General features: G+C 54.5%; 1 protein-coding gene and 1 long non-coding RNA gene across 2 annotated transcripts; both read right to left on the minus strand.

Annotated features, from left to right (window-relative positions):
* Window positions 1–37: 37 nt before the first annotated feature.
* SPATA32 (spermatogenesis associated 32) lies at window positions 38–15,065 on the minus strand. The gene is made up of 12 exons (XM_043584799.1): window positions 14,969–15,065; window positions 7,846–7,900; window positions 6,966–7,020; window positions 5,783–6,645; window positions 3,047–3,271; window positions 2,875–2,930; window positions 1,874–2,017; window positions 1,434–1,505; window positions 1,230–1,350; window positions 804–982; window positions 524–682; window positions 38–194 (listed from the first exon to the last, which is right to left on the minus strand). Exons 1-12 carry the CDS (start codon window positions 14,979–14,981, stop codon window positions 58–60), a joined length of 2,079 nt encoding a protein of 692 aa, XP_043440734.1. The 5' UTR covers window positions 14,982–15,065; the 3' UTR covers window positions 38–57.
* On the minus strand, window positions 3,470–5,740 carry LOC122485714. Its single transcript, XR_006297920.1, has 3 exons — window positions 5,550–5,740; window positions 5,140–5,194; window positions 3,470–3,525 (listed from the first exon to the last, which is right to left on the minus strand). It is a non-coding gene; the product is annotated as an uncharacterized LOC122485714 (long non-coding RNA).
* Window positions 15,066–15,777: the final 712 nt, after the last annotated feature.

The raw sequence follows: 15,777 nt of genomic DNA on the forward strand, positions 1-15,777 counted from the left end.
CCTTGTCCGCTCTGTGCCTGCCCCATCACACGCAGCCTGTTTTTCTCCGCAAACGCTTTACTTGTACACGTTTTTCATAGCAGATTTCTGCAAACAGGCTGGCGAAGGGGAGGAGGGCTGCTTCTGCACTAGAGTTGGGGGCGAGGGAGCCAACTTCGAGGGGCGCACGTGGTCTGCTGGCTGGCCCACGAACTCTGTGGGAGGGCGGAGGGGGCGTGCGGAGGGTCAAGCCGGCAGCTCCCGTTAGAGACTGGATTAGCCTTTCTACCCGCTCAGTCCCATTTCTGCCAGTCCTGCCTCCTACCTGGGTATCCTGCCCCTTTTTCGTAGGCTCCGCCCTACCCTTGGTCACGCCCCCGAGTGATCCCGGATTACTTCTCCGTCTGCCCGGTCCCGGTTTCTTGGGAGTCCAGCTCCCACTCTACTCCGGTCCTCCCCGTGTCGGCACCGCCTCCATTCTGCCTGCCCCGCCCCTATCCACAGCCCCGCCCCTCCTCGCCCCGCCCCCTTTATCTGCTCTCACCGGCGCTGAGAGACCCTTGGTTGGGCCCAAGCTTGTGGCTGCTGGGCTGGCAGGACTTGAGAAGTCGGACGTTAGGGCGCGGGGCTCGTTTCTGCCTCCTGTTTTCTGGCGGTGTCTCCCTCGCCAAGTTAGGGATCTGAGAGTAGGGGCTGCGCGCACCTGGACCGGGCAAACCGGTAGGAGGAAAAGGAGAGATTAGTCCTGACAGCAGGTCCTGAGTGAGGGTCCCCCCCATCCCCCCCCGCGCCTCCAGCGGGTTCCTGCCCGGCCTGGGGCGCACCCGCTTTGTTTAGTCTGTGCAGCGAGAGCTCCAGCTCATTGCTGGAGAGGCCGCTGAGGCGCGCGGCCTGGCAGAAGAAGGTGAGGCCCCCGGGAGCGCCCGCGGAGCCGCTGTGGTCACGCCACCGGTCCTTCCAGCCTGGGTTCGGCCGCAGAGCCCGCTGCTTCTTGGTGTAGTAGCTTGAAGGAGAGAGTGGGGCAGCCTTCTCAGACACCGCCTCCCCCAGTCCTCTCCATCTCATAGGTGGGGAAACCAAAGCAGGACAGGAAGCCACTTGTCTCTGGCCTGGGGCAAGTTGGGACCCAGGAAACTGACTCAGAATTCAGGGCTCCCGTCCCTGCGGCAGGAACTTCAGGGGACCCCTGCATGGGGCAGAGTCTGCCCCTCCCCAATCCTGGGCCCTGAAGTTGGGGACTCTGTGCCTACCTCATCACTTCCTGCACCAACTTGTGGGGGACAAAGCCCTGGCTCATCAGCTTGAACAGAATCTCTAAGAACAGGGTCTGTAGGCCCTGGGGGTCATAGAACCGGCTGTTCCTCGCCTGGCCTGGGAGCAGAGATCATGGGGGAGGGTGAGGAGGAACCTTCCCCCAGGCCAGGCCATTCCCACCCACTGCCCTTGCTCCTTACCCAAGCACTGAGCCAGGCGGTAGCTGTCGGTAAGGACACCCAGGAAGTCTTTGAAGCTTACAGTTCCATCACCTGGGAAGAGAGAGAGGAGGGGGTCCTGGCGGCGCCTCCCCTGCAGAAGGCCTACACCACATATGCTTTAGGGGCTTGCTTGCAGTTCTTTCTGGACATCAAAGACTCCGGTCCCACTTCTAGCCAAACATCAACCCCAGCTGAATAGGGGAGACAAATAGTCCTTGCCCTGCGGGGAGCCCCAAGTCAGGATGAGTATTAACACAGCAGAAGTGTTTAGGGGCTATGAGATAGATGTGTTGATCAGAGCAGGCTTCCTGGAAGAGGGGATTTAAAATAGGACCAGGCCAGGGATTCTGTGGGCAGAGGAGGCAGCCTCCAGGGCTAGAAGCGGGGGAGGACAAGCGGCCAGGGATGGGGTCACCCACCGTCCAGGTCTGCCTGCCGCAGAGCCTCACACAACTCCTGAGGGCTCAGCTGGATACCCACGTGGCGCAGGGCAGCTCTCATGCTGCGCATGTCCACAGTGCCTGTCGGGCTGGGGTTGAACAGTTTGAAGATCTCCTGGAACGCTGGGGGCAGGGAGGGAGGCCGGCAGCAAGGTGAACCGCACGCGGGGGCCCAGAGATCCACCCACTCCAAGCTCAGAATGGGACTGAATCACTCCAGGCTCGGGTCACTCCAACCCCTGGGGCATTATAGCATTTAAAGAACAGCAGTGGCTGCTGTGTGTAAAGTCCCCATTCAATTCTCATGTCCCAAACTCATGTTCGGATATGCCTGTGTGAAAAAACATTCAAAACTTATGTCAAAGGTCACACCAGCAGTAGAGGCAAGCCTGGGCTTTGGACCCTGGCAGTCTGGCTCTGGAGCTGGGACGCTCTGGGGCTCCAGGGGCCCTGCTGGCACCCGGCATGCAGCGGGCACTGAAAATTATTGATGGTGAGTAAAATGATTCTGCTTTGAGGGATCCTGCCACTATTAGGGCATGACCTTAGAGGGGGCGTTGGGGTCCCCAAATGTAGAAGTGGTTCCTTCTACCCCTAACCCCACTGCCCCAGACCCCAGGGGGGTGGGGAACTCAGGTTAATTTTTTTCCCTTCCTTTCTCCCAATCTCCTTCCTCCCTTCCTCTTTCCATCCTGTGCATCTATCCATCCATCCATCCACACACCATCCAAATATCCACCAATCCATTCCTACACACACACACACACACACACACACACACCAGTGAGCCCTGGAATTGTAAAGATTAGCCAATTAGACTGGCATTGAAGGACAGTTACAATATGGTCACTAACTTCTCACAGTGACCCCAGCCTCTGGAGGAGGCAACCCCTTGCAGTTAGGCTCCAAGCATTCCCTAATTTTCCACCCCCTGCCCCCCACCCCACCCCACCTCCTGCTCCTAGCTCTGGGGCCCTCACCTGCCAGCTGCCGGGGTGTCATGGGTAGCAGGTTCTCATCTGCACAGCTGCTTCTGCTTCGGGTGGAAGAGGTCGGAAAGGCCTTTACACCTGCTGCAGAGAGATGCCAGGGCCAAGCAGGCCTTGCCCCAGACCCAGCACCCCAGGCCTGGTCTCTAGTCCCTGCCCTTACCTCTGAGACCCAGAACCTGAGCCAGACTGCACCAAACGGGTAGCTGCAAGGCGCTTGCACTCCCTGGCCCTCGGGGAAGCCTGCTCAGCCCCTGTGGCCCTGATGGGTGCTGGCTCCACCTGGGTCGGCAGGGCAGTAGGCTGCTGCGGCCTCCCCTTCTGCGTCCTGCAGGGCTGCTCCTCTCCTGGGTCTGGTGGGGGCAGTCTTCGAGGCTTCTGTGGAGGCCTTGGAGGCAGGGAGAAGACAGGGCTGAGGGCCCTGCCCACCTGAGTGCTCGGGCGCCAGGGGCCCTGGGACCAGGCCTGTGGGTGCTCAGCTCTACCTCTTTCCAGGACCCGCACACCAGCCTGCTCCCACGGTCCCCTATCTAGAGGATTCTGGGGGCATAGCTTGTACTAGCAGACCCTTCGCCAGCCTTGGTCACCTGTACGTTCTCTGTGCCGACGACGGGGCTCTTTTGGTCTTCTGCCATCTGCTGCCTGAAAGGCAGAGTCACAGGGTCTGAGGCTGGCCCAGCGCCCCAGGCCCGCCGCCCCCAGGCTGGCTTTGGGGTGAACTTTAACATCTTTAGACAGGCGTGCGCTCTCTCCCTCACCACAAACCAGCTTCTCTTCGCTGGGGAACCTGCTGCTTTACTCTTTTGCGTCTCTGCCCGGATTAAGGCATCTGAGTTTGTGACTCCACTCCAGAAGCTAACACAGGCTGGCAGAGGCCCAGGGAGAAGTAGGCCTCAGAGTCCCAAAATCAGGGCATGGGAAGGAGGAGGATAGTCCAAGGTGGGGCTGTGGCCCACCTTAACCCAGGTTCCCCGGAGGGAAGGATCTCTTCCTCCAAACTATGCAAGTTTACAAACCATAGTTTACAGATACTCCAGGAAGATGCAGCCCAACGGTCACGTGACACTTCAGCCAGGCCCCTCCCCAGATACCTCTGCATCTTCTCTTTCTCCCTGTTTCCAGTCTCCTGCCAGCACCCCTTCCCTCCTCTGGCCCTGGCCCATTCCCAACTGTTCACTCCTTCCTAATCGCACCCTCCTAGGCCCTGGGCACTCCCCTACTTGGCCCCCACTCAAGGCAGGGCAGGCCTTTGAGGGCCTGCAAGCCTGGGCTTTCACCTGACAGGAGCCTTGGCATCAGCAGGTCTGGAGTCTGGCCAGGGCCCCAGCTATGGCTCCGCCTCTCCCTTCCTTTTCTCCCTGACTGCCCTTTCCACGCCCAAGTCCTTCCCCACATTCTGAATTCCCTTCCCTCCTTTGCTGCCATCTCGCCTCTTCCAGACGCTTCCCCACATTGCCTGTCCTCCCCAACGTGGGGAGGCTTGTGCATTTGTGTGCGCATTTATTGCGTGTGTCTGGCTCACAGGCCTGTGCGTGTATGTGTGCTTGTGCACACGGCATGCGTAGGACTGTCCGTGGGCGGATGTACGGATGTGCGTGCCTGTGTGATGTTAAGGGTCAGCGGATGGGGGTGCGTGTGTGCGTGTGTCTGGACCACATGGGGAGGTGCGCCATTACGTACGGGCTCTCCCCTACATTTTGAGACACCTCCAGCTCAAGGCTGTGGCCCTGGATGGCCAGTCCTTTGGCTGCTCTCTTCCCTTCCTTCGAGCCCCTGGACACCATCCCTTCCCCGAGCAGGGGACTCACCTCCTCACCTGCCCAGCCCACCTCCAGGAGGCTCTCTCCTAAGATGATCCCATCATGCCCCTGCCTCTAGGCCAAGAGGAAGCCCCACATCATGACCTAAGAAGCCTGAAGCCTCAGAGAGGGCACCGAGGCCTCCCTGAGACTGGTCACGAGTCTCTGCTGACCAGCTGAGAGCTCTGGACGGGTGTGAGTGAGGTGAAACAACCCGTGGGGAGTGAGTAGGGGCCAAATAGGGCTGGCAGAGCCCTTGGGGGTGGGTTGGGCAGGTGGGGCTAGGGTAGCTAAAAAAAGGGGGGGGTGGCATCCCTAAAAAATCGAGACCAGGACGCCGCGGCCGGGTGAGCTCACTAGTCCGGGAGCGTTTGCACAAAAAGTCTGAGCCGGGGGCAGCACTGGAGGCTTTACTGGTTTTGTCTAGTCATTTCTCTGGGGAAGAGGGGGACGACACCTTAAAATGGATTTTCAGCAATAATGGACTCCCTTTCCTGGTTCCTGGCAGTGAGCTGCAACATAAAAGAGAGAGTGTCACTTGGGGCCCAGTGGGAAGGTCCGGGAGAGGGGTGATCCCAGAGGCCTCTGCGAGGAGGGCCCTGGGGGTAAGAGGGCCTCTTCCTGCTGCACGCTGATGGGCAGCTGACCTTCTGTTGTGTCTGTTTGTCACCGGGAAGAAAGGGGTGCTGGAGAACCCTGTTCCCTCACATTCCAGTCCACGGTGTGTCCCGGGCCCAGGGCCATCAGGTTCTCAGCAGGGCAGATGCTAGCCTGAGCATTTCTGACGAGGGTGACCAAACTTCCTAATGCTAGAATGGCCCTTCCCATTTCGAGCCCGGGTCCTTGCCCGAGCCCAGGAGTGCTCACCCTCCATAGTCCCCACGCCTCCTCCAGCCCTGGCCTTGGCACTTCGCCTCAGTCCACCGGAACCCTGTTTCTAGCAGCCTTTATGAGGTTACTGAGATTGCGACATCACAGGTCACCCCATCCCCTCCCCCGGCCCCTCATTCCACTTTCCCAGCTGTGTGAAGAGTGGGCCCACCCACACGTCCTAGCTCACACCCTGCTCTTTTGGGAAGCTGTGGGCCAGCCTCGCTTACTCTTCCACGGCTCCTTGAGGCGGAGTGGATATGGTCGGTGCCTGGAGAAGCTTCACTTCCCCCTCGATGGTGGCCCTCTTGACCCCTGGCTTGTTGAAGTCAAGGTAAGAGTGGGGGAAGCTCTTGTCTTCCTGCTTCCAAGCTTTCTGTGGCTCCCCTGCTTCAAGTGGTTTCTCTAGCCATTCCTTAGCGAGCTCTTCCTTCTCCGGCTGGTCCACGGCCGGTGGCACGGCAGGATCTGTAGAAGGCGCCTCGGCCTTCTGCGGTGGAGCTTTGATCATATGCTCCAATTTGGGCAAGTCCATATTGCTGGAGGAGGCCACGGCCAAGGAAGACGCAAAGTTGATCAGCTCTGCCAGGCCGATGGCTGGTGAGGGACTGGGGGAGGCCGGGTGGGGATCCGGTGGCTGCTGGGCATCTGCAGCCGGAGGAGCTGGCTGGGCGTGGGAGCTCTGGAGCTGCTGCTTGGAGCACGTGGCGTCCTTGAGGTTGGACTGCTGGTCCTGATGGCTGGTGGCCTTACCTGTACTCTTCTTGTCCGGCTGCCTGCCGACCGCCTGCTGCAGGCTGTGTTCGGAAGCCTGGATGAGTTTGTCTGCCCAGAAGAGGTGCTTGGAGGTCTGCACGCGGATGGAGCGATGGTTGGCGGACGCCCTGCCCTCCTCGGCAGCACTCAGGTAGCTGGAATTGGACCTCACGCTCCACTGGCTGATGTCCTGCTGCGGGAAGGGCTGGAGGAACTCTGTCCTATACTCCTGCTGCTCAGGGTCCTTGGGCTTTGGCTCGGGCTCCAGCTCCACTTTTGGCTTAAGGTCCAGGTCCTCTTTCTGCACGGGCTTCAGTTCTAGCAATTCTTTCTCCGGCTGAAACATTTCAAATGAAGCCGGGGAGGCCCCTGGCCCTGAGGTCCTCCCTGGCGCCAATTCCCTGCCCCCCTCTCCTGCCTTCCTCCCTACACTGCCCTACCCCCTCCCTGCTTGCTTTCCCCCCCTACACGTGCCACTTTGCAGAGACCTCCCTGGGCGGGGGGGGGGGGGGGGGGGGGGAGGCGGGAGGGTGGCTGTGCGTGAGCGTGCCCTGTCCAGGGTCCCAGACTTGTCAGGGATTTGGGGAAGACGGGCCTTAAAGAATCCTGCCCCTTACCTACCGCCTCCCCATAAGAGGTGCCCCCGCCCACTGTTACCTCAGTCTCCTCTTTTTCTTGTGCCTGCTGGAACTGGTGTTGGGTTATGGTGCCCCTACGACGGAAGGAGACAGAGTGGATGACAGGCCTCCGTGGGGTGGGTGGGATGGCTTTAGGAGGATGGAGGTCTCTGGGGGCCTCAAGGCCCCCGGCCTCGCCCCCTGGCAAGATGCCTCCGGCACATCCACTCCCCTCACTGTCCCTGCATCCACCGGAGAGCTATTTTGAGACATTAGTGGGTTTAGGAAGTGCCTGGAGAGCTTGTCAGGCTGCCCCCTGCCCCAAAGAGGGACCCCAGTCTGTTGGAGGTGAGGCCCAGGAGGCTTCATTTTAACCAAGTGTTCCAGTGAGTCAGTGTGGCCAGTGCCCAGAGGCTGGCTCCCTATAGAAGGAGAAGCTCAAGGACAATGCCCTCCCCCTGGCAGATGTGAAAGGCAGAGGTGTGTGTGTGTGTGTGTGTGTGTGTAGGATCCCCTCAGTTCTTGTTGGAAGTTTGCTGCCATCTGGGCCCCTGCCCTCAGTGCTCGACCACAGGGACTCCTTCTCCTTCTTCGGGCATCTGCCCACCCTCACCTCAGGTAGCTCTGTCCTCAGAGCAAGGCAGTGAGAAGGCATCAGTCCCCATCCATGTCCCCCAGTGTGCCCCGCCACCCCTCAGTCCTTCACTAATGTCCGGGGCTGGAGGCAGAAGAAGAAGCGGGGGTGGTAGGACTCCCCCCACGACCCTTTGGCCTGGATACTGCCCCTGGGGAGATTTTGGAAAGAAGCAAGATGGAGGGAGATCCCGGCTTGGGGGGGGGGGGGCGTAGTATATGAAGACTTGGCGGTGGTGGCAGGGGTAAGGGTTGGTGGTCCCGGAGGGTGGGGGACTGGCTCTCACTGCGTCTCCACAATGTCCACTGACTCCTTGCCACAGCAGGGAAATCCATTGGCACCTGGCAGGGAGAAGGAAGTGAGGGCAGGGGAGCTGCAAGCGGGGACAGTCCCAGGGCGGGGGGGGGGGGGGTCTGGAGTCCAGGCAGGTGTCTGCCTCCCTCCCTGTCCCCCATCTCAGCCCGTTCACCCTCCCCTCTCCCGTCCTGCCCCTCGGCTCCCTGCTCTCCCCACCAAGGTCACCAGCCCCGCGCCCCACATTTGCTCCCCTCCACACCCGAATCCGCCTTTCCTGCAGCTCTCCCTGATCCATCACCGTCCTCCACGAGGCTGCCCGGGCATTGTGTGGGGGCACATTCTCTGCTTTATCTCAATTGATTCAACAAGAAATGAGAAGAGGTTCATTGGCCCAGGGTCCCTCAGCTGATAGTTGCTGATGTCAGGAACTGGATGCAGATTTGACTCCAGAAACTCTCAACTCCTCTGTCCTGCATGCTTTCCTACCCAGGAGCCTGTAACTGCGTGGGAGCCCCGCCCCCCCCCCCCCAGAACCTTCCTCATCTCCCTCCATTCCTGCCCCTCTGCCCCCTTTTTTCCACTCTCTCTGGCCAGGCTTCAGATCTGCCGCTCACCCTAATCCCGGCCTCTCCTACCCTGAAGCCCTTTCTCTCCTCCAGGCTCCTCACTCCATCACATCCTGGGGTCACCCACCTCCCACTGCAGGCCGAGGTTCTCACCCTAGGGATTTGATCTGAGGTGATGCTGACAGCTATTTGATTTCTGGGTTCCGATCACCTCCTACAGAAGAGGCTGAGCAACGCTTTGGGGAAGGTTCCCCCACCCCAGTCATTTCCCTGGAGGCTCGCATCTTTTATGGAGGAAGCTTGTTTTTCACCCTCTGGGGGGTAGGGGCACCAGGCTCCCATTCTCTGCTCCCCTGGGTAGTAGATGGGGGTTGATGGCGGAGTTGTCATGGCAGCGGGAAAGCTGGGTCCCCCTGAGCCTGGAGTGTGGCAGGAAATGATGACCTTGGCTCTGGCCGAGAAGAATTGCTCCCAAGATTATATCCAAAGGATCAGAATGTGCATGGCTTCTTCCTAAGAGATGTAGAGGTTGGTTCTGTGACTGGGATTTGGGCGCATCCATGTTCCTTCTGGGCCTGGGCATCACTTTGGATCACCTGCGTGGCCGGGCTAGGAGTGTACTGCCACAGAGGGGCTCCCAAGAGCCAGCTCAGTGGTCTCTTCCACATCTTGCACCAATTCAACTGCCACGTTACCTTAGCTTCCTCCCCACGTCTCCGTTTCCAACTCCACCTGACCCCAGTGCTGCTGTTCTCCAGGCCTCTCACCTCAGAACCTTTGTGCGCCCTACAAAATTTCCCTGGACAATCTAATCAACAGCCGCAGCCTAAACCGTTCCACGAACAACTGGGGTGTGGCTAGGAAGCGAAAGTGTTATGGCGTGAACCTCACAGCAGCTCTGGGGGTTGGAAACAAAATTCTGAGCTTGGCTCAACTTGGGACCTCTGTGCCCAACTTGGGAATGTTCTATTAGGGATTCAGGTGACATTCTGTAGTATGTGAAATAATTTCAATTTCCAACTGCTGGTTGCTAGTATTTAGAAATGTATACCTTGTAACCACCTGGCTGGCTCGGTCGGTAGAGCATGTGACTCTTGAGCTTGGGTCCTTGGTTGAAGCCCCATGATGGGCATAGAGATTACTTTCAATGTGTGTGACACAAGACGGTTTTACTTCTTCCTTCCCAAATTGGATGTGTCTTATTTCCTTTTTCTGCTTTACTGTACTGAGAACAATGTTCTGTACAATGCTGAATAAAATTGAGAGTGGACACCCTTGCTTTGTTCCTGACCTTGGGGAGAAAGCATTCAGTATTTAAGTATACTGTTATACTTAAGTATAACGTTAGCTGTAGCTTTTCTCATAGATGCTCTTTATCAGGTTGAGGAAGCTCCCTTCTATTTCTAGTTCACTTAGTTCTTAATTAGGAAGAGAGGTCAGATTTTGCCTGATGTTTTTTCTGCATTTATTGAGATCATTGTATGGTTTCTCTTTTGTATATCTTTCTTTTCTTTTCTTTCTTTCTGTTCCTTCCTTCCTTCCTTTTCTTCTTTCTTTCTTTCTTTCTAGTAATCTCTGCACCCAATGGGGGGCTTGAACTCATGACCCCAAGATCAAGAGTTGCATGCTTTTCTGACTGGGTCAGCCAGGTGCTCCTGTTTTTCTTTCATAGTCTGTTAGTATATTATATATTATAGATAACATGTTATAGCATATGGACAATGTTATATTTTATTCTGTTAATAATTCTTTTATATTCTGTTTATGGTGAAACAAATTAATTTTTTAATGTTAAAATCAACCTTGCATTCCTGAGATAAATCTCATTTGGTCATAGTGTATTATCATTTTATACATTGTTGAATTTGATTTGCTTACTTAAATGTATTTATTTAAGTAATCTCTACACCCCATGTGGGGCTCAGACTCATGACGTTGAGATCAAGTGTTGCATGTTTTGACTGAGCCAGCCAGGCTCCCCTGCTTTGCTAACTTTTTAAAAGAAATTTCTCATGAGGTTCATGAAATATATTGGTATATCATTTTCTTATATTGTCTTTTTCAGGTTTTGGTATTAGAATAATGTTGGCCTCATAGAATGAGTTGGGAAGTATTCTGTCTTCAATTTTCTGGAAGAGTCTGTATAAAATTCATATTCTTTCTTTCTTACATTTGGTAGAATTCACAGGTGAAGCTTGTGAATGAATGTGGGCCTGGAGTTTCCTTGTCCGTTTCATCTAAGTTGGCAAATTTATTGGCATAAGGTGTTTATAATATTCTTTATTATCCTTCTCATATCTGTAGATTCTGTAGTGATGTCACCTTTTTCATTTCTCATATTGGCAACTTTTGTCTCCTTTCTTTTTGTCCTGTTCAGTTTGGCTAGAGATCGATCAGTTTTGTTGATCTTCTTGAACTGGACAGAGATATATCTGGTTCCTGCCTGATCATCCTAAAGTGATACCTGCCAGGCAATCACTCCTGCAGTCACAGGTTCCCAATCAGCTTTTTATGATTTCACTCTTAAACATGAACAGTCAAGCATCATCAGACATTTGACGAAGCTACCCATATGCAATTGACAGAGAAAGAGGAAAGGTGATTCCAGAAGACCAGAGGTTATTTGGGAGACAGAAAGGAGCTTTAAAAGTATTCTAAAATCTTAAGAGATTCTGAGATGTACATATTCAACAATATATGTTGCAACGAAAAGGCAAGAATAGGATCCTATTAAAAAAGAATTAGGAAAAGAGCTTTTGGCAAAAAGAATCGGAAAATAAAACAGAAAATCTTCCCAGAAAGTAGAACCAAAATATCCCAGAAAGTGGAACCAAAATATCAAGTGAGAGAAAAGGACCAAGAGACAGTCCAATTCTGAGTCATAATAAAAAGGAGATCCAGAAAGAATAGAGAATATAGAAAAGAAAAATCAAAATTTCTCTGAACTGAGTGATGTCATTGGCTTAAAAGGGTTCAGTGAATGCCCAGCACTAGAGAGATCAAAAGATCCTTGCTGTGAAAGTTCATTGCACTAGGAACAAGGAATTCTTAAATGCTTCTAAAGTGGAAAAACCAGTCGCCTACAAAGGGAGGGGAACTGATTATATAGGCAGAGGAGTTAACAACAATGGTTGCCTTTAAAATTCTGAGAAAAATGTTTTTTAACCTACAGTGTTTTAAAAAATTAATTTATTTTGAGAGAGAGGGAGAGACGAAGAGAATCCTGAGCAGGCTCCACACTGTCAGCGCAGAGCCTGATGCGGGGCTCAAACCCACGAACCGTGAAATCATGACCTGGAGTCAAATTCAAGAGTCGATCAACTGAGCCACTCCAAGTGCCCCTAATATATAGTTTTATATCCAGCCAACTTATCATTTCAGACATGGAAGGACTCAGGAAATTTGCTTCCTCTTTTTTTTGGAAGTTATTTGAGAATGTGCTAAAACAAAATACAGGTGTAAAACAAGAGACCTAGGAAGGAAATAGTGTGTCCACCCCAGGAAAGCAGCTAAGTCCTAGGATATTAACTGTACAGAGGCAAGAAGATGAAGGGTTTGGGGCAGTAGATTTCTGAAATAAAGAAAATCTTATAGAATAGTTGACTAGATGTAGAGGTTGGTAAAAACTAAGACTATGATACACCAAAGAATATAAGCAAAGGCAACTAGAAACTCCAGGAAAAACAAAAAATTGTATGAGAAAGAAAAGGTCATTGTGGTACCTTTCCTTGTTCTGCAGTAAACAGTAGTTATGTAGTCACAATAACGTAAGTCCCGTTTACTAATTTTCAACCCTCAGAAGCAACATATAAATAAAATTTGGAAGACATATTTGTGGCTATAGGGCAGTGTAAATGCTACCAACCTTGATATTGAAAAAGTAAAAATACAGGTTAGAGACACTGGGAGGTGAAAGGCAGGGAGGAAAGCTGAAGGGAAAGGTAGGGGCACTAAGAACATCTTACTATGTGTGATATCAAAAGATACTGTCTACGGGGCGCCTGGGTGGCGCAGTCGGTTAAGCGTCCGACTTCAGCCAGGTCACGATCTCGTGGTCCGTGAGTTCGAGCCCCGCGTCGGGCTCTGGGCTGATGGCTCAGAGGCTGGAGCCTGTTTCCGATTCTGTGTCTCCCTCTCTCTCTGCCCCTCCCCCGTTCATGCTCTGTCTCTCTCTGTCCCAAAAATAAATAAACGTTGAAAAAAAAAATTAAAAAAAAAAGATACTGTCTAAAGCGATAAAAAATAAATATAGGAGTATATTAAACTTACAAAGGCATCAGCAGATCTAAAAATAATGTTGGGAGGATGGGGCAGGTGGATGCATTAGAGCAGGAAGGTGATAATGTCTAGCACTGATAAACCAAGAAAGAGTCTGGAAGTTTGTAGAAAGATAAGAAGGTAATTAGGCAGAAAAACAGTTCAAATGAAACAACTGTGGGTGCTCTGAGTGAGACCGGGGGTGTGCTATAGGGAATACTTGCTTTTCATCACTGAATAAGCTCTTCAGTACTATTTAATATTATGCACATGCTAAGGGCCAGGCAGTGTTCTAGGGGATACAGTGATGAACATCCAGTCTCTGCCTTCTGGAGCTTTCAAGTCCGTGGCTTAGACCACGGAAAACCCTCCAATCTCTATTTCTTATTCCCTCTTCTCCTGAGCTCTCAACTCAAATTCCAGTTACCGATTGCACATTTCTCCCTAAGGGGACCTCTCCCTTGTCAGAGCCTTAGATATCTCTTGTCTCCGAAATGTCCCTTGTTTTCTGTTGAGATGACGCTCGGGGCTTACTGCTTCCTGGAGACCTTCAGGACTCCACCCCGTGGCCTCTCTTCCAGTCTCGCTTGCCCTGCCCCTGCAGACCTCTGAGCGCAGGACCTCTTGCTGACCCTTCATTAGAGATGGGCAGAGTGTGTGGGTGGCTCACTTTGATTCTTTGATGCCCCTGCACACAGAGTCTGCAAGGTGGATGGTCAGCAAAAGTCTGTGCGAAGAAATGCATTCCTCATCCCTCTCGCCCTGCCAAACCACGTGGCCTGTCCTCCATTTTTTCACAAGTTGACACCCTGCGTGTCCAGACTCTAGTGTGGCCAACACAGTTCTGCATGCCTGACCCGTCTTCTTTCCCAATCACTCAACTCTTGATAAGCCCCTCTCCCCGACAATCCTTCATACTTTTGCCCAAATTAGAAACCTGGGTTATTTCTGACCCCCTCCCCCCGCCTCCCTTCCCCAGTTTCTGACCTCCCTACTTCTGACGTTGACCTTGTGCAGGTCCCTTTCTCCACCCCCACTGCCTCTCCTCAGCTCCCAACACCAAAGTCAACACAAACCTAGCAATTACTACCCACTGACACTCCATGTTGAGTGGTTCCCGTATGTTCTATCCTCACAGCCACTCTAGGCTCAAGTGGCCGTGACTCTCCTTTCACAGATGAGGAAACTGCACAAGCCACACAGCTGTTAAGAGCAGCACCATGACCTGACTCTGGGTCTGACTGGCTCCAAAGCCCACGAGGCCCACCACGGTGTTTTTTGCAATCTCTTTAGGCTTCTAGTTGGACCATTGCAGCCACATTTCCCTCCAGCTCGGGCTTCTTAAGGACCCCAGAGTGAGCCCGCAGCACCACACCTGCCTTCCGTCCCATCCAGACTGCAGAGTGGCTTCAAAGATCCTGTGTCGTCTGACCTCTGCTCTCTTTTGGCATCTCCTGGTATCCAGCCCCAAAGCCCGCTCCCCCAGAGCACAGCAGGCAGGCCCTTTTGTGCCTGAGTGCCTTTGCACAGGCTACTTCAGATACCAAGAAAGTCTCTCTTCTGGAAAAATCCTACTCACTCCTGACAGGCCAACTCACGTCTCCTGAGTCCTCTTCTCCGTGACCCACCTAGCTGTCTAACCCACATTTTAATTTTTAGTGAACTCATCAGACTCAGGGCCTAACACAAGGGCTGAAGGGGGTGCCGTAAATGTCACAGGAGTGACTTAAGGTGTCTGCATCGATTTGTTACTCCACAAGTTTGGGAAAGGGGAAAAGCTCTCTGGTTGTTGGCTCTTGGCACATTTTTAATGCTGGCCTGTGTCCTCCTGGGAGAGAAGGTCCCAAGGTATCTGTTGAAGCCCACGGCTTCTCCCTGCAAAGGCTCCAATCATCAGGAACTACTGAAAGGGATTTTAGGGTCATCAGCAGTTTGGGATAATTCGTGAGTTGTTTCCTGGGCACAAGGCCACTCTTGGCGTGTGCCCAGAAACCCCTTCGAGATTCTGCTGAATCTGTGGCCTGTACTCCCAGGTGCTCATGTGAGCCCTGGCGCACAAGCTTGTGCACCGCGCAAGGCCCAGGCCGGGCGTGGTAGTCAGAGGGCGGAGGACTGTTGGCTGGGGTCGACCTTCCTTCTAGGCGGTCCGGGGCTTTGGGGGCAGCGGGGAGGGGCCCCGGGCCGAATCCCCGCCTCTGCTCCGCGCCCCGCCCCTCCCCCTTTCCCCGCCCCGCCCGCCTGGAAAAATCCCTCGGCGCCCGGCCCAGCCGCGCGCCAGCCCACTCCCACCTGTCACCCCCATGCTGACCGAGGCTCTGCCGGCGGGCTGCTGGCTGCTGCCCCTCCGCCTCCAGTGAGCTCTTTGGTTGGGGGTTGGGCGGGGGGGGCGCCGGCGCCTGTGATGTCGCCGCCTCTGTGACGTCCCTGCCGCGACCCTCCCGCGGACAGGGAACAGCGCTCAGGATTCCCGGCTCACGGGCGGGACGGCCCTTGGGAGGTGTCCTCCGGAGAAGGCTGTCCCACCCCCGCAGCCCCAGCCCTCTCCAAAGACGCAGGACTGCTTGGCTCTTCCCAGCAGTCCCAGAGAGGGCCGCGACCGGTAAGCTTGGATGGCCTTTGCACCTGCCTGGGGCACGGGCGCATACTTGAGCAAGGATTCGGGGGTGTGCAGCCAGATTTGACAAGGCACCATGTGCTCAGGGCGGCCTGTTGGGGCTGGGGGGGTTGGAATTCATCCTCAGACAGGAGCCCACTCCTGGCAAGTCAACTCTGGTCACTCAGGGCTGGGAGTCTAGGCCTCAGGGACAGGAGTGGGTGGGGCAGTCTTTGTTCTGGGCTCCTGGTCCCCCCCCCCCCCCCCCCCCCCCCCCCCCCCCCCCCCCCCCGCCTCCATGTCAGGCCAGGGACTTCCCTACTGCCACCAGGTGGGGCATCTTGCCTAACTGGTCTGAATAGATAGGCCAAAAGGAGGCCTGGAAGCTCCCACTGGGAGGGGGAAGGGGGAAGAGTGACCTCGCTCAAGGGTTGAAAACAGTCCTTGCCCACAATAAAGGGCAGACCTGGGAAGATCCCACCAAGAAGGCAAAGGGAGGCAGCGG

Source organism: Prionailurus bengalensis, chromosome E1 (genome assembly GCF_016509475.1).
Source record: "Prionailurus bengalensis isolate Pbe53 chromosome E1, Fcat_Pben_1.1_paternal_pri, whole genome shotgun sequence".
Classification (NCBI taxonomy): domain Eukaryota; kingdom Metazoa; phylum Chordata; class Mammalia; order Carnivora; family Felidae; genus Prionailurus; species Prionailurus bengalensis.

Coding starts and splice junctions, on each gene's coding strand:
- SPATA32 (XM_043584799.1), bottom strand. Junction 2,018..2,874: donor GACACCCCGGCAGCTGGCAG/GTGAGGGCCCCA, acceptor CCCTGCCCCCAG/CGTTCCAGGAGATCTTCAAA. Junction 195..523: donor CCAAGGGTCTCTCAGCGCCG/GTGAGAGCAGAT, acceptor GCCCTCCCACAG/AGTTCGTGGGCCAGCCAGCA.